Source organism: Coffea arabica, chromosome 2e, assembly GCF_036785885.1.
Source record: "Coffea arabica cultivar ET-39 chromosome 2e, Coffea Arabica ET-39 HiFi, whole genome shotgun sequence".
Taxonomy (NCBI): Eukaryota; Viridiplantae; Streptophyta; class Magnoliopsida; order Gentianales; family Rubiaceae; genus Coffea; species Coffea arabica.
This window is the reverse complement of record NC_092313.1, coordinates 74,519,929-74,546,699: the sequence shown is the minus strand read 5'-3', so window position 1 is coordinate 74,546,699 and position 26,771 is coordinate 74,519,929. Positions and strand designations below refer to the sequence as shown.

At 34.4% G+C, this 26,771-nt stretch overlaps 2 protein-coding genes across 2 annotated transcripts; both read left to right on the top strand.

Moving 5' to 3' along the window:
* The first annotated feature begins 14,692 nt into the window (after positions 1-14,692).
* Positions 14,693-17,946, top strand: LOC113733121 (F-box protein PP2-A13-like). The gene is made up of 3 exons (XM_027259294.2): positions 14,693-15,397; positions 15,512-15,630; positions 17,424-17,946. The coding sequence occupies exons 1-3, from the start codon at positions 15,068-15,070 to the stop codon at positions 17,860-17,862; spliced, it is 888 nt and encodes a 295-aa protein (XP_027115095.1). The 5' UTR covers positions 14,693-15,067; the 3' UTR covers positions 17,863-17,946.
* A 3,175-nt stretch (positions 17,947-21,121) lies between these two features.
* On the top strand, positions 21,122-26,085 carry LOC113733120 (F-box protein At4g00755). Its single transcript, XM_027259293.2, has 6 exons — positions 21,122-21,260; positions 21,740-21,924; positions 24,382-24,804; positions 25,004-25,176; positions 25,375-25,493; positions 25,573-26,085. Exons 2-6 carry the CDS (start codon positions 21,798-21,800, stop codon positions 25,853-25,855), a joined length of 1,125 nt encoding a protein of 374 aa, XP_027115094.1. The 5' UTR covers positions 21,122-21,260; positions 21,740-21,797; the 3' UTR covers positions 25,856-26,085.
* Positions 26,086-26,771: the final 686 nt, after the last annotated feature.

The following is a 26,771-nucleotide window of genomic DNA, read 5'->3' as shown; positions in this document are numbered from 1 at the left end:
TTTTTTTTTGGGGTTTCCTGAACTTAAGTGAGCTGTTAATCATGAGATTTTTTTTTTATTCAAAAGATTAACGTTGTCACTAAGTGGAAAAGGAGATGCAGATCCATCTCAGAAAGCGGCGTAACTAAGTGGGAAGGTCAATGAAGCGTACCTGCTAAGCATGTGGCTAGTTAGTTAAGTGGACCTAACGTTACTTCAATATCTTCTTGCAAAGTAATTAAACGGTATCAATAATATCATCCATCCAATTCTTAGTGTACCCACAGAAGCAATTTTGGACAAAACAATAATAATATTCTTTTGTTATGGGGATAATTTCAAATACCTCCCTCGATATTTCTAACAATTGCACTTAAATACTCTCTAAAATTAAAATTTACACTCACCTCTCTTTGATGGACACATTTGCTAAATATTGCAGTCCCTGTCCTGTCACTAAAAGAAAGTTACAAAGTGGGAAAAAGGTACGGGCACACAAGTTTTTTGCCAACTTTACCCTCTTTATATTTTGAACGAAACATTTGCTACTTTGTTTCTAAAAATTAATTAAAAAAGAGAAAAATTATGAAAATAGTAGGGATCCTCTCAGTACAACAAAGAATACGTATACAATTCTGCACTTTTGACTGTTAAAAGTAATAAGAGTTGGACAAGTTGCAACGGCTCTATCTTGGCAGTATATAAGATGGATAAAGTGTAAAAAAAAAAAAAATTAATGCTATTTTAAACTCTTGGCATTCTTCCTCTGTATGGCAATTGAGGAATAATAAAATCAATTTTGCTTCTCAGGATAACAGTCGAGAAATGACAAAATCAATTTTTCTTTTACAGATGCTTGCACCAAGAAACAAATAAAAAATAATAATATTGTTGTAGGCAATTTTTTTCTCACATTTTTGCAATAATATTAGCCACAACATTTTGAGGGCAAGTTGGTCATTAGGAGGTTTTTGGTGCAGACATGTTGTCACATCTATTCCAGAGGGGAGGTAAGTGTAATTTTTAATTTTGGAGGATATTTAAGTGTAATTATTAGAAACCTCAAGGGAGGTATCTGAAATTATCCCTTTGTTATAACATCTTCTTTTTTCCTCTTCTATCCATGTGGCCGGCAATTGTTATAAGGTCGCCTCGTCATGGAAGCCTTGATTCTAAAGGCCAACATTATTATCATTATTATTATTATTATCTATTTTTGTTCCTTTCATAGAATGACCAGCACGCTTGAAACTCTATTTTGCTCTATTCCATTCAGTGCCAGTTCGGGAAGTCAATCGTAGACCAATTAGACGAAAAATTCTGCCATTAGAATTTGGTTACAAGATCTTAAATTTTTGTTTATGGAGCTTTTTCAGGCAGAACATTTTTATTTTATTTTCTTTTCTTTTCTTTTTGATTGATCTTCAACTCCTATTCCTATTCTCACCTATACCAGAGAAGGAGGGTTCAATTGAGTTAAGACGAGGATTAGAAGAAGAAAATGGAAGATTAGAGGAAGAGAATTCCATCTTCTATCCACCAACACACACGTTTTGAATTTTATCATAGAGGTTTGAATTCTTGACTTACAGTCAGACATACACCTTATGCTTCACTTGGTGGTCAACTCGTCAAAAAAGAGTTGATTTTCGGTAGAAGATCCATTCTCTCCTAAGTGAGTGATTTGGGGTTTTGAAACATGATGGCTTGCTTTAAGATCTAAGCCCGTCCCATCAACGGAAAATAAAATAAATAAACCAAAGTCAATGCGCTTTACAAATGAAAAGAAAATGGAGTTTTTTTTTTTTTGGATTTCAGTACCATTATTTTTTTTTATTTTTGACCAAAGCGTTACCATTATGTTGAAAGGGTCTCCTTTTTTTTTCCCAGTGCTACCCGTTATGCTAAGAATCCAAGAAGTTTTAAGGTACCTTGGGGACTTTTACGTAATTCACCAAAAAATATAGGATTTTGTTCAATTATCTTACTTCTGTTAGTATCAAAGGCTGAAATTTTCTTTCAACAAACAATCCTGTAAGCGCAAGCTTTAAGGACGCAAAACATCGAGGTCGTCTGATACTTTACGCAGATAGAGCTTAGCCCAAATTAAAGATGAGTCTCTCGGCCCAGTTTAGGACTAACCACGGTAGCCTATTCAATATCTAAGCCCAAAGCTGCGATGCCATACCGCGTTCCAAGGTCCAATAGCCGACTTGTCTTTACCCTTTTCAAACAAGGGTTCTATTGATGATAAGAGGTGAAGTCGGTGGGTTTTTTTTGTCGATACGATAGCTTACTACACTATGGGGAGGGGAGTGCCTGAAGACGTCCTGAGATAGGCCGGTGATTAATTGTCTGAATAAATAAAATTATTATTTTTTGGCTGAAGTTTCTCCAATTGAGGAAGGAATGATAACGTTTGAAATTTATAATGGATTACTCCTATGTTTTGTATGCTTATTCACAGTAGTAATAACCTAACAGGTTAAGCTCCACTGCGAATTATCTTACTCTCTATGTACAAAGCATTGCATGAGTCTTCTTATGCTGTTAACTTTTTTTTTTGGGTTACTTTTTTAAACTACCTTTATGACGAAGGATAAAATGGTCCAATCATATCTAAAATCATTGTCTTTTTCATTAGAAAATGCTATATTTATTTATACATTTTTTATTTTCATGAAATTCTTTAAAAAGAAAAGTAATTTTCAAAGTTTAGAACCAAATTCTATGAAATAAATAAATAATGATATAATTCTTTTTATTACTTGCGTGCACGTAGAGCGTGTTGCTGCTTCCTTTTGGTAAAATGGGTCAAAATTAGACTAAAATTGAATGACGATTTTGACCATAACCGCAGTTTTGTTTGCACGATCGACTCAAGTTCAAGAAGGGAGCAAAAACATGATTCCAGCAAATTTCGTGGGTGATGTGACGCTACTTGCTTGCCAAACTATAAATGAAGAACGTGGTTGACGGGTGCATTCCAATCGAGTTGAATTGAATTGAGTTCAAATAGTGCACTTTTCAAGATCGATTCGAGTTAAAACATTTGGTCTTGAACTTGTCAAACTTTTAGAAGTTGAAATCAAGCTCGAGTTTGATTTTAGTTCGCTTCCAGTTCGAGTTCGTTGATTATATATATAATGTTCGATCAGACTCATCGAACTTAAGAGTTTAGAAATATAATACTGGATATTGAGTCATATGTCTTATTAAGCAACTCAAATTCGACTTGAGTTTGATCAATGTCGAACTTGAGTCGAGTAATTGACCGAACTACTTGTGAGTTCGAATCGAATAGATTGGTCAACTTATAGCTTAGGCAGTTCTAACTTCTAACTTAATCCTCACTTTTCCAAGTGGTGGTGGGAACTGATCAGCATATATGGTAGCGAGGGCTTTTGTCATTAGGGTTTATTAGAAACCGATCGAGGCAATAAATGGAGCATGACGATGACAGTAACGCCATGGATTATGGGTTTACCTCTTGTTTCTCTACTAATAAAAATTTCCCCACAACCTCTTACAATGTTTATGGCCTTTTCAACTTTTTTCCTCAATTTCTTTCAGTACTGTTCATTCTCAATTCTTCCACAATTTTGTTTGGAAAACCATTCTTAGTTATCGGTCTAATTATGATTCAAATTATACTCACACTTATTTTGAAAATAGGAAGGACAATGGTTGTGATATGCAAATTGTGGTGGTGTTGAAATTTCTTGGTCGGCTTTTGGGGAAGAGAAGAGGAGACGATATGCAGTAGGAAGTCATAAGCATTAAAACACTCTTTCGCCTTGGCTTTTGCTCCTTAGCCATGGCCAAGAACCAAATACTTACTTCTGTATTTGCACTTAAATTATTCCTCATCTATAGTTGCATTTAGGAAAAATCGTTCAAAACATCCCTTTCATTTTGCAAAATAACTTTTTTCATCCCTCACTTTTAAAAATGTAATTTTACATCCCTTACAAATTTACATTGGTCAAATTTGGTCCCTACTTAGGTTTTTGACTAGTTTTTTTGTCGGAATTCACCACGTGCCTTGCACGTGATCATATTTTAAGGGCAAAATTGTCAAATTAAATTTTATATAATTCGATTCATGATCCTTCACATTTCATAAAATAAATTTTTTCGTCCCTTACATTTCACAAAATGAATTTTTTCATCCTTCACATTTTTCAAAATGATTTTTTTCATCTTTTATTGATCATGTGTGTGAATAATTTTTTTTAAATCCATGTATACATCTATTTGATTTCACTTGAACAGTACGAATAGCATGTGAAATCAAATAGAGATATATTGCATACTATTCGTACTGCTCAAGTGAAATCAAATAGATATATACATGGATTTAAAAAAATTGTTAGTTTTTCACTTATATTCATTTTCTTTTACTCGAAAATTGAAAATAAAGAAGACATTTAATCCTAAATATTATCGAGTGTTTATATCAAATTAAATTTGGATAGAAATAGTAAATAAAAAGAAAAATACGACAAAAAGAAATAAGTGATTGGCACTTTCAAATTTTAAGACAATCACAAGGCAAGTAATTCAACTGTTGGTCATAAAAGTGTCGAGTAGAAATTTTAGATTTAAACTGAAATTTGTTAGCACAATTATAGAATTCGAGTTAGGACCCATTAATTAGATGATCTTATTATACAACTCAATAAATAAATTATTACAAAAAAAAGAAAAGTCACAAATATTGAATAGGTTCAAATGGTGAAATCATATAAATATATACATGGGTTTCAAACAAAATTATTAGTTTTAAACCCCTATATATATCTATTTAATAGCATGTGTATAACTACAATTAGCATGTTTAGATGAAATTCAATAAAGATAAATTATATGTTATTCATACTGTTTAGGTAAAGACAAATAGACATATACGTGAATTTATAGAAAAAAAGCTATTCGTACACATGATCAATGAGGGATGAAAAAATTCATTTTGAAAAATGTGAGGGATGGAAAATTTCAATTTTTGAAATGTGAGGAACAAAACAATTCATTTTGTAAAATGTTAGGGACAAAAAAATTTATTTTGTGAAATGTGAGGGACTATGAATCAGATTATGTAAAAATTTGATTTGACAATTTTGCCCTTAAAAAATAATCACATGCAAATCATGTGGCGGATTCTGATAAAAAAACTAGTCGGAAACCTAGGTAGGGACCAAATTTGGTCAATGTGAATTTGTAAGGGACGTAAAATTATACTTTTAAAAGTTATAAACGAAAAAAGTCATCTTGTAAAATGTAAGGGACGTTTTGAACGATTTTCCCTTGCATTTAAGTTCTCTGTCAAGTCCATTGCCTTTCAAAAAAAAACTTTTTTTTTTTTTTGCTATCTATGAGACCAAAGAATTTCATCTTGTGGAACTCATGCCCAACCGTTTTCTTCCAGAGGGGATGTAAGGCAGTTGAGAAACCTGATGAATACGCTTCAACTGTATCTATTTGATTCTAAGGTTTATAATTGAGTCATGTTGAAATATTCACAGTTTGAACAAGAGGAAACGAGGATAATGACTATGGTTCTGATGAGCCCGATCGAATTAAATCCAGATAAATTGCTCAAGAAGATAGCGGAAAAGAGGTGAAAAATGACGCCAGGAAAACTGATAAACACAAGAGACCAAGTATAAAAGACCAAGTATCAAACCAGGTTTTTAATTTTCAAGTCATTGTTATAAGGTCTGATGGCTTTACTAACTGGTCAAAGACTAATACATGTAACTTGTTAAAGACTAACTGATCAAAGACTAACTGGTCAAAGACTAATACATGTAACTTGTTAAACTGCATGAATGCCCCTGTGATGGAGGAATTGGAGGTTGAGACTGACCCTCTTGAGGTAAGTTCACTATGGCCCTTTCCCCCCCTCCCCTCTTTAAGGATCTAAAAACTACTACCTGTTATTTCCCTGATGGAAGGTAAGATGGTTTAGTTTTGGTATCTTTTTCAACTTCCAAACTGGTTCAGTCATTATTAGGCAGTCAATGAATTGATTGTAGATGACTGTCAACAACTGGAGAGCAACTTCAACAAATGGCAAAAAACATGCGAATATCTAACTTAGTGATCAGTGAACAAATTACATTCCCAATGAGTAGGTATTTGAGAAGTATGTTCTCGAAAATGCTGGTAAAGTAGAATTACCTTATTATCTCGTTATATTTTAGGATTCTCATGGTATCCAGTTCTGCAACTAGTATATTTCTACCTCAAATTTTGCAACCCCCCCCCCCCCCCCCCAAAAAAAAAAAACACCTTCTTCTCCTCTAGTACATCGATGCAGTAGTGGCTTTGTTTGGTTCTCCATTCATTCGGACACTCACGGAAATCCAGATAGATATCATTGGCCTTCCTGCCATATCTAGGTATCAATCACAACACTAGAAAACTTGCGTACAACCAACACACACTATGCAGTTAGTTAATCATTTTCCAGCTTTGGAGTCGCTCATGAATTGGCAAAATTAACAGAGGGCAAAAAAAAAATTATGTACTTTTGGTCCTGAATGTTAGCATCAAACATGAATTGGCAAAAATGATTCCTACTTTCTTGGTAGCACTACTATATAAGGCACAGTCGAACAACATCCCTCAAAAATTTGAGGGATGTTGTTCGACTATTCATTCGGATAACTTATTCATTTGGATAAGCTATTCATTCAACATCAAGTTATAAAGTAGTACTCCCTCCGTCCCACTTTGATAGTCCCGTATTCCTTTTTCATCTATCCCAAATTATAGTCCACCTTCCAATTGAAGAATGTAGTTGTATTTTAATTTTCCTAAAATACCCTTATTCAATGCAAGTAGTTGTTACTATAAACCTACCTCATTTAATGAGAGTTGATTCTTTTTTTACCATTAATTCAAGTTCCCATAAAATTGTACCATATTTAATGTGAGGGTATTTTAGGAAAATAGTAATCTAAATTTACTTTTCCAACAAAATTAGCTACTTTTTCTTAAACTGTGTGAAAAAAGAAACGGGACTATCAAAATGGGATGGAGGGAGTAGTATTTTTTGGAAATGCAGATAAGACACTATGGGCCTTCCCAACATCAATAGGAAACTTGCATGCACCAAGACATAAATTCATAATTAGCATGCTCCAACGAAGTCGAACCACACGAATTGGCCTTCCCAATGTAATTTTGGTCCCCTGTATTTGTATTTGAGTGGCGAACCAAATTTCTCTGACTCTTTAGCCAAAAAGGAATTTGGTCCTTTAGATATGCAGCTGGCCTTACATGCTACTCCCTCCGTCCCGTTTTGTTAGTCTTGATTTTTTTTTCACACAGATTAAGAAAGTGTAATTAATTTGGTTGGAAACATAAATTTAGATTAATAATTTCCTAAAATACCCTTATGCTAATCACGAAGAGTGCCAATTAATATCAGTTACTGGTGCCAATAAATATCAGTTACCGCCAATAGTGCACCTGATTGTTTCAATTACCACCAATAGTACCAATAAATAACAAAGATAGACTTTTCATTTATCTATGTATTGGAAAAGCTCAATGTATTCAATGTAGTGGGTTAGTATTTAATAACAATGTATTAATAACAAGATATTTAATAAGGGTATTTTAGACAATTTGAAAGATTACTATATTCCTTAATGGGAAAGTGGACTACAATTTGGGACAGACGAAAAAGGAAAACAAGACTAACAAAATGGGACGGAGGGAGTAGTACTTTAATTGAGTGGCGGACCAAATTACAAATAATCTCCCATCAAAACCGATAGGGAGAAACATCTCGAAAAAATTCATCAAAGAGATCAATATGTAAGTCAGGAATTTTACTCTGATCCAAAACTTTAAATCATTAAGTCTCAAATCCTTACTTACATATTAACCGCTCTTTCTCTATCTCTCGGACCAATATGGATTATAATCCTTTATTCTTGAACCTAACAAAAACCAACAAAAGAATGAGATTGAGGTCTGCCCGGCTTAAACAGCAACTTGTAGCCGGTGCTGGTAGGCCTTGCAGGCTACTACTTTATAGACAAATCGTCAGCATAATCAGCAAATCTAGGATCATACATATTATGAAAAATGAGATTGAGGTCATGCCTTGCTTAAACAGACAAATGACTGAATGAGCAATCGCACCCAACAATATACGCAGCACGTTGCTTTAACATTATCGGGAATGTAAGGTGACTCGATTAGTAAAGTTGGGATACTTCTTCAACAACAATCATGCATTTGAATTTTGGCATTGATGTAAGGATTGCGTTAACGAAACCATCTATAAAAACCCTTATAAGCGACTTATGATTGATAAGAGATGCTCCGACTTGGGATAGTGATCAAGACTGAATCCACGCAAATTTTTGATTTACCCAAAAAGAATTGCTTGAACATTTCCAATACGGCTGCATTTTCGTGCACGTAAACAGTACTGGTGTCTGGAATTGCCACTGCCTGGGTGTGTATGGAAGGGAAGGCACTTCTTGTCTAGAGCTCGTGCTGACTCAGAAAAGTGGTCGCTTTATGGAAATGTGTCCCTTCCTCACCCCCAATGGCTCATTTGCCGTGTCATGTGATATGGACGTTGATTAGCATAATAATTTGCAGAACCAACAAAATTTTATCCATACTTCTAATTGGGACTAAAATAATTAAAACTGTTGAGGGTTTTGTTTAATTTGGCCGGAAAGTCGTGGTTTGAAAGGAGAATCATAAAAAAGTTGCGTTAAAAAATGGTCACTTTTTCAGTGAAAGGCAAAAGTGCAACTATAGTGGGGGAAGGATGAAGGGATGGTGAGCATTTTGTAACAGCAAATTGCATTTAACGGGCCTGTGAAGTTGTTTCAGGAGGATAATAATGTTTGAAGGATGACAATCTTGCTTGGACAAGGATGGCATTGTATTTTAGCACTTCATCTCGTAGACGAAAGAATTCGTTCTTGTTTGTGTCCTTTAACGAATGCATATATACTACTATTCATCGGACGTTTGCCGTGTGCAAAAAACTGAAAGAACGACATCCACGAACAGCCTTTGTATTGGTGGACATCCAAGAAAATGAAATTTGCATGATATTACTATAAGACTTCTCTATTTTGTGCCACACCCCCACATCAATAATGAAACACACAAAACGGAGAAGATAAACCATTCACAAGTTTCAAACATCTATACTTTATATAAAGAGGAAAGGGATTTTTGTGTGTAATCCAAAACCTATTACTTTGTGATACTTTTATGTTACCCTTTATATATAATTGCCCGCTACTATATCTCCTTTCATCTCTCTCATAACTATCAACTGTCAAATAATAGTTTGTTTATGCATCTGTAGTATATGTAAGGGGGGAGGGTGCTTTTTGATTTCAATTCAAATCTGTCACTTTATGATTTTCCTAAATTACTTTTCATATCTAACTACGCACTACAGTATTTCCTTACACCTCTCTCATAACTATCCATTGTCAGCCTTTCATCTCTCTCATAACTATCAACTGTCAAATAATAGTTTGTTTATGCATCTGTAGTATATGTAAGGGGGGAGGGTGCTTTTTGATTTCAATTCAAATCTGTCACTTTATGATTTTCCTAAATTACTTTTCACATCTAACTACGCACTACAGTATTTCCTTACACCTCTCTCATAACTATCCATTGTCAGATAATAGTTTATTTGTACATTTTAATTATATGAATGGGAATTTTCTATGTATGTATAAAAAATATATATAATCAATTTTTATAAAAAATTATTTCAACCAATATCTTTAAAAAATTGAAATATATTTTTGTAGTTGCACACACATCAAGTATGCCTTCAACGCTAGTTATTATTTACCCTTTGAATTGCATATACTTTTACACATACTTTTGTGTTTCGAGAAACTGCAAGTTAAAAAAAAAAAAAATAGGGCTGCAAGTAATTTTCAACTTTTTAGGCTTCTTGATTATCTTTCATATGTAGAGGGACCAACTAAAGCGAAAGAAACAGTTTTTTTTTTTTTTTGGAGGGAGGAAAAGCAAAAGAAATAGAGTTTGGATAGAGTGTTATTTGAAATATTATTTGGAATAATTACTGTAACACTTTTTGTAATGTAATGTATGTGAAATAGAAAAATAATTGAAAATATAAAAAGATAGGTTGAAAAATGTATTTATAAAGGGGATAATTTCAGAAACCTCCCTTGAGGCTTCCGATAATTGCACTCGGCTCCCCTCAGGTTTAAGAAATTACACTTACCGCTCTTAACATAGTAAAATACCTATAATGCCCTCCACTTAGTAGACAATCTTAAATTTAAGGCAATAAATTTACAAAACCTAAAAAAATATATTTTTTTTATCTCTTTTCTATTTTCTAGTTAATATAACCTCTTTTTATTATATTCATTTTTGTGGATATTAGCAAATTGAAATTACAAAATCTACAAAGGGAGTAGATTATGTGTCAAACTAAAAGGAAGTGAAGAGACTCACAATGATAGATAAATAAATAATGAAATTGATGATTGAAATAGGAAGAAGAACTAAAGATGTGGAATTTATCATATTTTATTTATTGTTAAGAAAAACTTTTATAAAATATCAATAATTACATAATGATTTCTTTCATTGGATTAGAAATTTTTTATTATGATTTATTGTGGAGGTAAGAATTTATTCTCAACTTTTGAGATATTAATATTTTTAAGGCCATATAAGAATTGTAATGATGGTTCTACGTCAAATTAACTTATATTGAAAAGGTATTTGAGTATTGATATTTAATTTGAGGGTATAAAATTGGTTATCAATGGGGTTTTGTGTGTGTGTTTTTTTTTATCGCAGCAAGTATTAATATTGTATATGCAATTTGGGATCTTTTGGATGGATACTTGATTTTAGAACTTATTTTTGGATAGTTGTTAGGGATTTGGCTTGTTGATTTATGCAAAGTGTGGAAGAAAATGATTGAGTATACTATATTTTTCTTTTTTAGTTTTGTGCAAAAGGGCAATTTAGGATTTTTGAAAAAAAATATAAGTTCTTGGACCTACATTGTTACTAAACAGTAAAAATAAGGGGAGGTATAAGTAATTTTTAAAACCTGAGGGGGCTCTTTGTAATTGTGAGAAATCTCAGGGGAGGTTTGTGAGATTATCCCTTTATAAAAAGGTGATTGCTTCTCATTTTTAGTCCAAGAGTATATATGTGTGTGTGAAAGAGACGGATTAGAACGTGCTTCTTATCAGAGAATGTAAGCCACGTCCAACAGCAACACATGTCATCCTTAGCCAATAGAAACGAAACAAAATACTTTGGTTGCATTCAAGAAAATGAGGTATTTGACTCGGTATGAACTATATGATTCATCATCGAGAAAAAAAGGAAAAGAGGTACGTGATTTTGTAATATGTAAGCAAGTTGGTGTGAATCAATTTATTTCCCAACTGAAGCAAAATAACGCGGTAATAAGAAAATTGAATACAAGTGGAGATTATGACATTTCCTTCATTATCCAATATTCAGAAACATTTATATCAAAGAAAAAAGAAAAAACAATCGATTTTTCCATGTAGCTGCCAAGTCCGTCTTTCTTATTAGAATCTTTTGCGCCAAGTGGCGACCCTATGAGGAAATTTTTAGGCAACTGGCCGCTTATCTTTGCAAGGAGAAATCGAATAGACATCTCATTGCAGACCGTGTGATCCACAGCAAGTCCGTATAAGCTGCAGCTCATAACCTCCTCCTCTTCTTCTTCTTTTTTTATGAAAAAGTTTGGATAAATTTGGCTCCGGTCACTGTTAATCTGAGTTAGAACATGCATTATACAAGTCATTTACAGGATTTCTTACAAGTCGTTCATTAATATAACTCTTAGATTAATGCAGAAGTAATCTATTTTTATCAATTAAACCAACTTCTTTTGACAACCTTCTTCTCTACTCTTGCTAGTATTCCTTGTTTTAGCGGGCACGCCAAGAAAAGTATAAAGCATCCCTCCTTTCACCATCGTCCTATAAGATTTGAATCTCTCTTTAAACAAAAATAAATGAATAAATAGCAATTATAAATATCGTAACATCGATTGAAGTACATGATGTTCATCAAAAGCTCTCGTATGGAGACTTGATCAGGTGATAATTGAAATTTTATCAAGACATTAAGCGTGTACAATCTAATGAACTTAATCGTATAATTAAGGATTAATGTTGCGTCCACTGTCAGTGTAAAGATTTTTTACACAACCAAGTATAGATGTATGACGCATGGGTAAAAAGTGAATTTAAAATTTGAATAGTAATGATATGACATTCAATCTAAATATGTTTGTATAAAATATCTTTACACTAACAATGTATAAAAATTATTCCCTATAAGTAATATGAACAAAATATATTTTAAATTTTGAACAATATCTTTCTATATATAAAGTCTAAATAGGGTATGGTGTAAAAAAATATCTTTCTATATATAAAGTCTAAATAGGGTTTGGTGTAAAAAAAGTGTCATTATTTGTTTTTACCAAAGATACCCTTCTAATATTCACTATTATCTAATCCATATCTTATTTATTAAACTTCTCACTCCTACATAACTATCACTACAATAAGCACACACAAACACATATACGGACCCCCATTTTATTAGCCCAGCAAAAATTGCAGTGAGGCAATAACTGGCCACAACTTCCTATCCAAAACAAAAAAAAAAAGGAAACGAAAGAAAACACACAATTCTTCTATCCATACTTCTAAAACAAAACCTCCAATAATTACTAACAAATTTAATATATTTAATTTTTTTTCCTTTTAGATTTGCACACACATAGGACGTGACATTCCTACTAGTTGAAGATAAAATGGTTTGTCAAGTTTTGAAATAGCTTTATTAATTTACATTTTGCTCATATTTTGCCAAAAAATTAACCAAGGGCCTTGTGTTTGTTGCTTCGCAAATAAATGAAACAAATAAAAAGGTCTAAATACAGATCAATTTCTCAACCATGTAATTTTAGTTTCTAATTTTAACTGAAGCACGAGTTAACTAAAATAATTGTAAGAACATACCATCCTAAAATTAGGGATTTAGTAAATTACATGACAAAATACAAAAAAAAAAAAAACAAAAGAAGATAATTGATCAGTGACTTATCAGCATATATGTAAAAGTCGTTTTATGACATTAATTATACTTCCTTTTCATTCTCTAAGCAGCTTTTGAAAAATCAATAAGCCATTTCCAAACTTCAATATAAAACTAGTAAAATTAGTTAATTTGACACATGATTCTTGAAGTAGAAAACATGATTCTCAAGTCAATTCAATATACTAGCATGCATTGCTGGTCAGATATTAACACCTATATATGCATACAATATATAACGTGGGAATTTCATACAATCACAAAAAAGGTTATTTGCTGCTCCCAAAATTGCACTTACTGCATATTTATCTGAAGTCAGAACTCATCCACACCAACTTATCCAGTTATCCAAGAAAGAGGTTAATTCTATTTCTCTGACTTTGTTCAGATTTTGGTACTCCACTTTCATCACTTTTAATTTCTTTTTTCCTTTCATTTGTTTCTAAAAAATGTTAAATTTGTACAAAACATTTTTGTATTAATTGCAAGCATATTGAATTTGTCTTAATCACTAGCTCAGTGTAATTGCTACTGTCCTTGATACGGGTTTATACCTATCTATTTTGTTAGCATTTAACATGATGAGCCAAAAAAAAATTGTATACAACTATATAGCTCTGTTTGCATCCCCTGTTTTTGGAGTGTTTTTCAAAAACTATTTTTTCAAATATAATAAGAATTTTTAAAAAGTACTCTAAAGGGTAATCTAAAATTAATTTAAATTAGTTTAAAATTTTAAAAAATATCTCAAAATACATTTTAGAAACTCTTCTACTCTTAAATATTCCAAAATATTTTCTAAAAATATTTTCTAAAAATATTCCAAAATATACTCTAAAAACTTGAAATAGTAACTTCACGCAAGATGCTACTTCAAAGTTTTTCAAAAACACCCCAAAAATAGTAACTTGAAAATTAGGATAAGCAGTTACAATGAGCACCAAAAGTTCCTCTTTGCTGAATGATAAATTGGTAACTATGTTTCATGAATTAATGCTATAAAAATAAGGGTGTGTCTGAATGGACACTCGTTTAAATGTATTTCAGGTGTTAGATAATTAAAAATATAAGATTGATTAGGAAAAGTATATAAATACAAGAGACAATAATAATTACTAGTATATGTATATACATGATATGTTAGAAAAGTTAATAATCATTTAAATACATATATATGCACGGTAGATTAACATTAGGTGAAACTTAAGTGTGAATTTAGTTGTGTTAACGAGTAGCTGTGAGGAAAATCTAAAAATAATAACCTTATATTAGTGCGTTTGGATTGTAAATTATTACACCTTATTTATATCTTATTTACACACACTGACTTGCTTGCATTATCAACACACAATTTTCAATCAACTTTTTATCTCACGTAAATCGTATCTCACCTTTTTGTCTTGAATTGACTTAAAACAAATTGTTGCCTGATATGCAGAATAGTTACGGATAAGATTAAGTGAACAGCGGTAGTTAGTGGATGACTGGATATTTCCAAATCCGACACTCCCCCACGGAAACCTCCTGATAAGTGATAACTACACCAATCCCTAACTCCACTTATCAACGCAGAAATAATCTGACCGTGCATCCCACTCTCCAAAAAACGCGTCCACTGCATTCCCTCCCCCACTTCCACGTCGTCCTCGACAAGAATCAAGATCCCGGCCTCTGCAAACCGCCACCCCACCTTGCCTTTTTCGGTCCCCCCAGTCTTCTTCCTCCTCCTGAGTCCTAACTCATTCCCAAAATAGACCAATTTGCCAAATGTCCTCTCCTCCTCCCAACACAACCGCCACCCAAAAACACACACTTACACACTACCACCCTCAAGTGGCCTAAAAATTCGAAAACCCAGAAACCTCTTATATTGTCCTTCTCTGATATCCCTTTTAGTCTCCTCTTCTGTTTTCCAGTGACAATTAGTATCTCTGCATGTAAAATGGGCGCTAATGCTTCTTCCATGGAACAATCAGACCCAAATGGGCTGCTGCTTAGCCCGTCACTGAAAGCAAAATTAAGTGACATACCGGAATCTTGCGTGGCTTTAGTCTTGTCCCATCTGGATCCCCCGGAGATCTGCAAGTTAGCCCGTCTCAACCGGGCTTTCCGGGATGCTTCCTCTGCTGACTTTATCTGGGAGCCTAAACTGCCTTCCACTTATCCCTATATCCTCAAGATATTGCTTCAAGATGAACCCTTTACTCCTCTGGGCAAAAGGGATATTTTTGCGCTGCTATCCAAGCCCAATTCTTTTGATGCTGGCACAAAGGTTTCAACTTTATCAATTTCTGAAATCTTTTTTTAGTTGCTCTAAATTTTACTTTATTTTATTTTTCGCACAAAACTTGCGTGAAGTAGCATATTGTTTCATTGCTTGTAATAGGAGGTTTGGATTGATAAGAAGACTGGAGGGGTATGTTTATCAATATCTTGGAAGGCGATGACCATAACGGGAATTGATGATAGGCGATATTGGAAGCACGTTGCCACTGATGAGTCTAGGTCAGTTAAGTCACAAATTTGGGATAATTTTAAGCTCGTAATCTGTGTGTGAATTTGAGGATTTGTATTTCATGCCTGTGTTGGTAATTATGTGTTATTTGTGTTTTGAGGGGTGTATTTGTGTATATTTACCTTTGTATTTACTGAAAAATAGTGCCTAAGTTACATGAAGAAATAATGCGCCCATTTTTCATTTTTACATGTGATGTGCAAAATTATTTGCAAAGGATGGACTACCCTAAATAGAAGGGTATCAAGTTTGTGAATTTCTTCTTGAATAGGTTTCTTTTGCTGTCCTTTTTTCAGTTTTGTTTTTCCTTGATCTTTTTTTTTTTTTTGATGCTCTGTTTGCAGTGTCTTCGGTCAAATAGTATGTCGTGTTTGTGTTATAACAACAAAAGATAATTTTGTGACTTGGTGAAAATTGAGGTGGATGGGAAAAAGAAAAACTGGTGTGAAATGGGTCGTTTCATTTTTATGTTGAGGTTGAGGTTTTAAATTTCAGATCTGACTCCACCATCCATATTAGATGCCAATAGTTTCTTAGCTGTGCGTGTAAATCTGCATTAACTGTTGGATCAAGGACAATAAGAGATGCTCTTGGAGATAAACCGGCAGGTTGTTGACCATTGATGGAAGTACGAATGTCATACGGAAAACTTGATGAAGAGTTTTCAGAGACTTCACAAGTGCCACGTTTGGTAGGGCCTATGAGGAAGAGTCGACAAAGGCAAGGAAGGATGAAGTTTTCCTGTTTAAGGTTGCAACTAAATTTTGCTTCAACATTTGAGATGCCAGTACTTTGGCATATGTGTGTGAATGGATGCATTAATTGTACCTTCTAAGTGGCAAATATAAGGCCCCTTCATATGATGGTTGGCTATGTGATAAGATGGGTAAGGATGTTCATCTCGATGCAACTTCTATCAGCTGTAGTTGCAGATATCTTAATTGTCATATCCACCTCTAAGTAGTATATGCATGTGTTGGTTACACCAGTTAATGCCCAACATGATCCACATAATTGAAAGCATATTTAATATATGTCTAAGGGCAGGATGAGTTCTACTTGCCAAGTGTTCTTAACTGTTTCGTCCTGAAGAGTCTCCAAACAGTGTCAACCATCAGCTTACACCTATATCACATGCAGTTAATTTGTCAGACTTCTATTACTGATCTTCTTTCTGCTCTCGTGAAGCTCTTTGATAAGCAAATTTGGCCCAAAAGACTTTCTTCACATATATTCTTTCAGAAAATGTTTGCTAGGCTACCAGTACGAGCACATTGTTTCTTGAGCATGTAATCAGAAAACCTGTCTATGACTACTTATTTCAAATTACAGGGGAAGTTTTTTCTTGATTGCAACAATTTTAGATCCATGACACTCATTTAACAATGCGTATACCATCGTCAATTTTCATAGCAACGATCAGTTTCAACTTGTGCTGAGGTTTTACTTTCTCTCGTCTGATTTGCGGTCATGTAGCCCCAGTGACATTCTAGATGGTTGTAGTGTGACCACTAAGCTTTATTGGATACCTCTTTACATGTTATGACCACCAAGGGTAAAGTATGTCTTTCATTTTGAACATTTGCGGGAGGGGATCCACAGAAACTATGCCCTTAATCACGATTCGTGATTGATGAATCATCCTAGAGTGAGGGCCTTCTTATGAATCTTTATGACCTCTAAGCCGTGTAACTGAGTTCTATATTTTACCATGCAACTCTTATATGGATCTTCATTGTGAATATCGTATTCGTTTGGCTGAACCGGTTGCTCTTTCCTGTAGATTCCAAACTATCGCCTATCTTCAACAAATCTGGTGGCTTGAGGTAGTTGGAGATTTCAAATTCCAGTTTCCAGTAGGCACCTATAGTCTGTTTTTCAGACTCAAACTTGGAAAGGCAACTAATAAGAGACTCGGAAGAAGACGGGTGTATGCTTCTGATAACATACATGGCTGGGACATAAAACCAGTGCAGTTTCAGTTTACAACTTCGGATGGTCAGCATGCTGTGAGTCGTTGTGTACTGGATAATTTGGGAAGCTGGGTAAACTACCGTGTAGGTGACTTCATTGTTGAGGATTCCAACGCACTGACCAGGGTAAAATTTTCACTCACTCAGATTGATTGCACTCATAGTAAAGGAGGTTTATATGTAGATTCGGTTTTGATATGCCCCTGTAATTTAGGAAAGAATGTAGTAGATCTTTGTTGTAGACCGTGAAAAAGCTCCAGGTAATACAATTGTGAAAAAGGCCCTGTAATTTATAAAGATTTTTATTAGGAAGAAGCAATCCTGTTTTTGTTTTCCCTGTGTTCTTCCGTTCTGTTGAATGGTTTTGGTTTTCGCCAAGGCTTTGTATTTTTTGTAGTGGTATATTCCTGTAAAAATCTTAAAGAGGATGACGCTGTTTCATTTGACATGGAAGTGCTGCCTTTTTGTTTCCATGTCATTAATTTTGATCCACAAACTTTAGGTTTATAAAGTTTTTTTATCTCCCCTGATGCTTTTTTTTGAGGTTCCAGAGTAGTTCGGAAGGAACTGAATCATCACCGGACAATACAGATGCATTACGCACTCACCTGAATTTTTAAGCCACTTTAATGTGACAAATTGATGGGAGGCAAGGTTTCCACCAAGCTTTAATACATTAGTGGTGGCCACCAGCCCAATGACTTATGCATGGAAAGCATTTTATAGGATAGGAAATATATTACCCCATTATTCGATCATCCTATTTCTTGATAAATGGATGGATGGCAGTGTGAAAACTCTTTATAAACTGGATGAAGTAACATATCCGATTTCTTGTATTTTAAAATATATACTATAACTCAATCTGGTTTAAGCTTCCAGTTCCTTCAAACTTCTACTAGGTTCCATAATCTAAATTATTAGTATTATCTTGGCACATAGTTAACATGCATTACAGCAAATTCAATACGGATAAATTTATGATTTGACATCACCTGCCATTTTTACATTGAACTTTTTATTTCTTATTTTACCTTACTTGAGTAAGGTTTAAAAAATTATTATAAATACATTACTGGATAGGTTACAAATAGAGCTCAATCGAGTTCCCGAGTTTGATTTTTTTTTTTTTTTTTTGGTAAATATCATCATTCTCTTACTTATAAATGTAATTCAGCAATAAAAAATTGAAAGTTATATTATATACACTATTCATACTCGAGTTTTAGTTTTCTTTACTTAAAGTCAAGTCAAATACCTTATTGAGTAGTTTGAACTCAATTTGAATTTGATCATTATCTAGTTTGAGTCGAGTTTTCAGGCCATACTGTTAGCAATTCAAGTTAGAGTACCTTGGCTCTTAGCCAAAAAAACAAGAGAGATATGTTTTGTAATCACCTCATTAAGGGATGTATTGTAAATTCAAAAGTACTGCACCAAAAAAAATATATATGTTTTTTCCCCTTCCACACGGTCTTGCACCAAAAAGTTGGTCAGGCTTTGTTACACTAGCAATTTGTAGCAGTAACTAGAGACCAGAGTAATACTTTTAAAAACAAAACACAAAAAAAAAGTTTAAAAAAACTAAAGTAATTCTTTTATATCTCCTTGATAATAATAATAATAATAATAATAAAAGAACTATGTAAAATACACAAAAAATCCAAAAATTAATGGATGAAAGACTAATAGAGCCCAATTAGATACAAAAAGTTATTAAAAAGAAAAGAAAAAACTACTGCTGGCTTCTCGATTCGATTCGAACCTTAAGTATGCTTATCAGTTATTATCATAACAAACTCCCAAAATTGAACCTCCCCAAAATTTGCCCCTTTCTCTGCTGCACTACGCCTTGCTTTTATTAGGGTTAATTATACTTTATACCCTTTAATTTTGACTAATTCACAGTTGCGTTATTAAACTTCAGAGTGGGACACTGAACCCCCTAAACTACAAAATCTGTCCCACTCAATTATAATCCTTGATGAAATGTAGAAAACTAACAAATAAGTTGTGAGATTCTGTTAACTAATTATTATAACCAAAATAATCTAAATTTATTGAGGACATAATTGTAAATTCATGAGACCAAAAAGGAAAAAGAATAGAAAAAAGCCTCTCAAATCTTCAAAAAAAAGGTAAGTTTTCTTCTTTTTCTTCATCCTTTATTCGTTTTCTTTTCTTCTTCTTTCTTCATTTTCTTTCTTTCAGACTTAAAAGAAAGATCCAAACTCAATCCAAAATCTCATATTGAATGACGAATCCACTCAAAAAATCTAGCTGTGCCATCTTATCAATTCAATTTCCAATCTCTAATAGGCTACGTAAAAGTTCTTATCTCCAAGAATTGAAGACAGAAGTAGCGTCTTGCCTCCGAGTATAGATTGGGACTTTAAAGGGAAGCTTTTTAGTTTTTAGAACAATTATTGAAGACTAATGTGCTCAATAGCTTCTTTTTTCTTTTTTTGTCAACACAGAGAATATCCTTTCGGATTAATCTCCCTGCGCTTGTGCACCCACCTCCCAAGATACACAAGACGGTAGAGGGAATCGAACCCTGATCACACGGTGCTGGGACCTAATGAGACAACCCTATCACCAGCCGACAGACCCCGAGGAGCTCAATAGCTTCTTGAGATCCAAATTGATGGGATGAAAAACTGCCACCTCTAAGGTTTTGGAATAATATGAAGGCTCTAATTCACTTCACAAAGATCAAGAAGGTTTGACGGGGCAACAAAGAGCACTGGCTCAAAATGGCCGGAATTGCCAATTCCAGCCAGATTACTAGAATTGGTTAACAAAAAAAAAAAAAAATCATGGATTTCTGAAAGCTAAAACCAAGGAACCAAAGTGCATTTTATTCTCTAATCATTAGACTTTATTCAGCCATGGAGAAATCTGCATATGCATTATATTGTTAGATCTATTGATTGAAGCCGTTGGCCATGGTGGTAGATCTGGATTTGGAGAAAAGGAAGAAAAGGAAAGGCCAAAAAAGGAGAAGGAAGAAAAAGAAAGAAACAGAAAAAATTCCTTAATTTAAAAAATTGTAAAAAATTTGTAAGGGAATATTCTTTGAAATTTCTAAGTTTACATTTATATCCCCAATAATTTGATTTTTTTTTTTAAAGTTGCAATAAGAGGTTAACTGAATATGCCATTTAGGGGTAGCTTGATTTAAGGGTTTTGGTACTTGGAATTACAATAATTTCAATACTGCGCGCTTGGTCCAGTGCAATGAAAATTAAAATATTAAAATCATACCATAAAATTTGGTTATTCATGATTCCCGATCAAATTGGGAGGAATTGACCAAAACTCTCATTAGTGGGCCTTCTAGGAATTATTCTATTTCCCTTTCCAATTTCAAAGCAAGAACCAAGCGCCCCTTATAGTTTTCAAGGGGGTTAAATGTCTCACTTTGAAGTTTAAGGATGTAAATGGGAGTCGGGCCTAAATTAAAGGGTGCAAAGCAGAATTAATGTCTTTTATTATCTCTGTTTACTCATCCCCTATAAAAGAACTCGTAAGAGAAAAACTTGCAGGAAAAAACTTGGCAAAAAAGCTCGTTTTGCTAAACTGGGCATTTATTCTCCTAGGTTATCAGACGTGCTCCTATTTCTGCCTTCTTCCGATTCAAGCTGGTATGATTCTACCCTGTTCTTTTCTTGGTCTATACTCTATTACGCTGCATTTGCCCAGGATTCCCTTTTTGTCCGCAATTTCGTGTGAAGTTGGGAGTTAATTGTGGAATAGATTTATGGGGTTTTCTTTTCCTAGTTGATTTTTGCCTAATTCATGTATTCGATGATAGGATGCATTTTTAGCTGCTGATTTCCTGATTACTGTCGCTTTCTGTGGGTTCCTGTTTGTAATTTCGTCATTGTTTGTGTTTAGGGGAGGTTGGAAGCCTTAAATGTAATGGCGCGATGACTGCATGATGTGTTTTATTTGGTTCTAGGGGTGAAAGCTAATGTCTTGTGTGTGTGTGTGTGTGGGTGGTTTGGGGGGGGGGGGGCAAAGATTTGTCCTTTTCGGTGGTTTTCCATTTTTGGCGTCTAATTCAATTGGATATGATAGTTTGCTACTGGGTTTTTGAATTTCTTATGCTTAATTGATTCAGGTTTGAGGGGTTGAATCATTGAAAGAATTCTGATTGTGATTGAGCTGATCAGTGTAAAATGGATGCATGTGTGGATTTCGTACAATCCCCTGTAACTGACATGGTTCTGAATATCTTCGAGCGTTTGGATGACCCAGCAGATTTAGTCCGTGCTAGTGTTGTGTCTCATTATTGGCGAGATTTTGGTGAGCTATAATTTCTGAGATTTCCATATTGCTGTTCTGGCTTTCCGTTAAAAAATTGTTTGCTTGCTGACTCTATTTAGATATGATACTGCATGTGGTTGAATTAGTTTCGCTGTTGTTGCATGAATTGACTGATTTATTATTCCAATTTGGGAGAGGCTTGAGAATAAATGGTGATAAATTTGTTACAAACTTATAGTATGTCTTTATCTTGTTATTTTCCAAGTTTACTTGTTCCTTGTGCCAAGTTAGGGTTCACAGACTCTCATCATGCTTAGACCCAATATTACATAGTCTGTTAGCATGCTTTTTGTTAGACAACTTACCCCGCATAAAGAAATCGAGTAATTGTTTTTGTTTGGTTTTTACATTATAATTGTTTTCCTTGTTCTCTTTGGGACTTATGCTCATAATTTCTGCTGCAGTTTTAAGATGTAGGCAGGTTAGGCATTCTAGAAGGGGGAAGGGGTTGCTCAGTGTCCTTCATGAGGCAATCATGTTTGGACAAAGGAGCTACAGAAAAGGAAGAGAAAATTTCAACTTAAAGCATAATCTGTTACTGCATTCCTAATACTGCATTACAAGTCTGGTAGTATTTTCTTGAATTTATGATTGAAACTTCATGCTCAGTGGTGAGATAAAAGTTTTTCCAAAAGTTTCTTATTGTGTTATAGATGCATAAATGTTGCTCATTCTCCAAATTGATTGGGTGCACTAGTCAGTGTGTTGTTTAATCAGATGGGTCTGGTTTATAAAGTCCTTTTAAGTCTTTGGTTAAGGAAATAAAGCAAATAAGGTCAAGCCTTGTATTAGAGTTACTAGATAATTTCTGAAGAAGCAAATTTATAGAACAGATAAATTTGACGCACACTGTTGACTTAGTTTCTTATTGTGATAGTAACATCTAATTTACTACCTATTCTCTGTTACATATCTTTAAGAAAGCAAGCAGATATACTTGGCTTTTCTACAGATATATGGTAGCATGGTATAAGAATCCAAAATTACTTGCCTATATAATTTTTTTTTTTGTCTATTCTGTGAACAACAATCTTGAAATCCAGAAAACAAGTTGTTTTGTTGCGTGGAAATATTAAAGTTTATTCAGAAGCATTTCGGCTACTTAATATGACTAAATCTTGTCAACGGCTCTTCCAAGAAAAATTTGATTTTGCCTTCTTACTCAATTTATTTTGGAAGGTCACTTTTATAAATACAAGCTTTAGAGGGTCATTGTTACATAAGCACGAAGCCAATGGGTAAAATTTTTTGCAGAATTATTTTTTATTGCAGGAGTTATTGCTGTTGGAGAGACGAGTTTAAAAGAACCTTTTTTTTTTGGGGTTTTTTTTGGGGGGGGGGGGGGGTTGGGGCTGGCTGAAGAAGGAACAGGAAAATTTTGGTACTAATATCATATAGCTGGTGTGAGATCTTTGTAAAGTTGCTTTTTCACTTTTGTCTTGTATCTGCATATGATGTTGTGATTGGTATGACGGTTGTTGAAGTCATCAATCAACATATTCTTGCACCTATTATTCTGAGCTACTGGTTGCCAAGTGCTGTGGTAATAGTATGGAAAACGTGAAGGAACATCCCCTTTTTAAGCAAGCATGATATGTAAACTTGCATATGCATTCATTGGTGAAACCTTTGTTGCTGAGTTGGTGAAGCCCATAGTGGTATGACTGGATAATAATCTACAGGGAAAAGGTTTGTCATTTGCAGATGTCGCTTAACTTTAAATGTATAATATCTGAAGCACGAAGTATGAAGCAATAAAGATGAAAATTGTTTTGATAACAAATCTATAACTTTAAGGGTGTAATTGAACTGTATTTCTCATGTCAAGAGATTTAAATCTACATATAGATTTGCATTGTATTCCATCCAACAAATAGGAGGCTAAATTTAGGACTTGAATTTATTGGGTATCTGCTCTTCTGATATTTTCAACTTAAAAATGCAATACCATAGCCTGAAATCTCATGTTATCTTGGTTTTTCTCAAACCTGTATATCAGTATGTTGAAAATGATGAATGAAAAGAATAGATGATTAGTTATCACTTGACGTACATATGCATTTTTTGATCTCTACGTGATTCTTCAAGTATTTATTGTTCATATTTGGTGGAATTGCATTGGACCTGTATATTATATAGGTGGATCAATTCTTGATTTAATAAGCACATTTATTTACAAGATGATTCTAGATTTATAAAATCTTTCATTAAAACTTTTCACAGGAAATATCTCTTTCTTGTTTTAGAATCAATTTTTCTGGTCACTATCTTGTAAATTTAAACCACTTAGCGGTGGCTTTCAAAAGAAGAAAAGGTTATGCAGCGTGGTGGAACCCTCCATATATCATGTTCCATGGTCTGAAAAGAGAAGATGGAGAATTAACTGGAATAGGAAAATCATGTCAAGCCTTCTGACAATTTTATTATCTTCTGCAGTAATTGCCAATGGGCTATCTAAGCAGCTGTGTGTGGAATTTTATCCTCAATTAGCAAATGTTGAACGTGTAACTGAATCCAATTCACAAACAATTACACTGAACCATGCTGGAGCTAGCAATTCCATGGAATGGGATATCCTGGAGAGAAATCATAAGGTTTACGCTTCTCTGTCTCAAGTTCTTACGAAACTGATATCGTCACCTGTTGAGTGCATAGCAGAGGCATTTAGTGCTTCCAGCACAGATAATTATCCAGATGAAAGCATTGTGAATACACTAGATCCAAGAGACAGGTTTGCATTGAGAGCTTCGTACTGGTCAAGTAAAGGGCATAAAGATCCTTCTGTGCCTGAGACACTGATCTACAAACTAAAAGCTGATTTTTGTGTTATTACTGAGATTGACATACAACCATTTGAAGGTAAGTTCGGTATTCTGCCTATCTAACGCGCTTTTCTTTTTACTTCCTTGTGGCCCTTTTGGGGAGGGAAAGGGGAAGTGGAGAACGCTATCTGTTCTAGCTCCTATTCCTTCTATTTTCCTGAGTAAATTTTTGAAGAAAATGAAAGAGAATCCATAAAGTAGGCATTCCTCTAATGTTGTTGTGTTATTTGTTCCAGCCTTTTTTCAGCCAGGCGACCCAATATATTCTGCCAAATCGGTTAGGTTTCGAATGGGACATCCCAAATCACCAACAGACATAGAGGATGATCTTTCATACTTGCCATTGCAACAGCCCGCTGATGACAAGTTCATATGGACGTACACTTCAGAGGAGTTTGCAATGACTCAGGTACTCAATTGCATTTTTTTTGTTTTCAGTTTGATGGTCCTTTTGCACCCTATGTTTGTGTTCCCTTATTCCTTTCTTTCCTTTTTCATTTTTAATTTAGATGTGGGAAATTTACTTGGCTTGATGTTGATTTACTTTTGAGTGATGGCATGAGCAAGTTGTCAGGGTTACTGAGCTGAAATAACATCTTACATGCAGGAAAACCGGTTGCAGCATTTCAAGTTTTCACAGCCTGCTCTTTGCATTGGTGGATTTTTGCAGATCGAGCTGTTGGGGAGGGTTCAACAACAAGAAATGGATGGATTACTCTACATATGGTTAGTCTTTTTGCCTTTTAATTGATAAATGCTGTGATACTCGTGGTGACACGCCAGCTGATCATGTCCTCCTATTCAGTGTTTCTCATGTTAAAGTTATGGGGCGGCCCTTGTCTCCTGCATTTCATGTCGAGATCCTTGAACCATCAGGGAAATTTTTGCTAAAGTATTGCCCTCATGCTCTTCAACACACGTTACAAAGTGAAGAGCCTGAGCTTGCACCAATGCCGATAATAGCAACAGAAGATGTGTTTTGGGGACGTGTGGGCCTGTTGCAGTATTTGGTGGGCGGTAACCAAGAAGCCGATGGCCCCTTTGATTTGGATGACGAGGAGAATGAAATGGATCAATTCGTTCTCTGATTCTTGGATGGTTTTCTATTTCCTTTTGTTTTCTTTCTTAATAAATCCTTGTTACCATATCTGTGTAGTTTTTTGTCTTTTAGAGTTGTCAAACAACCTCTGCCTTAGAGGCGGAGAGTTGATCTTGTAGTGCTTCTTGTGGGGGTTTTATCTCCACAAGTGATATAACCCTTGTAAATGTGATCTTATATGTGATGTATGCAAAAGTTCAAACCCTTTTCATGTTACAAGTACTTCTGGCAATAAAGGCCAAGATGGAGGCTGGGGTTTTTTTTTTTTTTGTGGGGGGGTTTTGGTGTTGTGGTGCGGACTAGCTTTCAACAAAGGCTAAGATGGAGTTGGCTCGTGCCTGCGTGGCCTAGATTGAGTTGAGACAAAGCTCGAAGATCAAAAAGCTTGAAGCAAACTAGATCAAATCAATCACTCTGATCAGTAAGTCAATTGAACACGGGATGGACCAGACCTTTCAGGACCAGTACAGGCCATCGTAAAGGCCTCCATTCTATCAAAGCAGTAGTATATATATGTTCATGGCCCTCAATAGCACGGGAATTTGGAGAATTTTCTGCAGCTAGTAACTATTTTTGGCCCATTAATTGCTTTTTCTGTCAAACGTATAACTTCGGGTGACCTGCTTAAAAGGAAAAAGACAGAAAGATCAGAGGCTCTGGGCTTTGCCTTATGGGTAGAAAGAGGGTCTGAGCTGATAACGTGGAATTAAATGATTCAGGATTGACTGAAAAAATATATTGTTGGTCATGGCTGGCGGCTGTTTGGGAACGATGCTGGATGTAGTATTAAATTAAAATAGTTCTCTTCTATCTGTTTAACAACTTGCATCAAACTAACATTTGAATATCTTTGCACGCCCTTGTCTGGACAGTCATTTTTTGTTTAAAAATTAGGCATTTTTTAT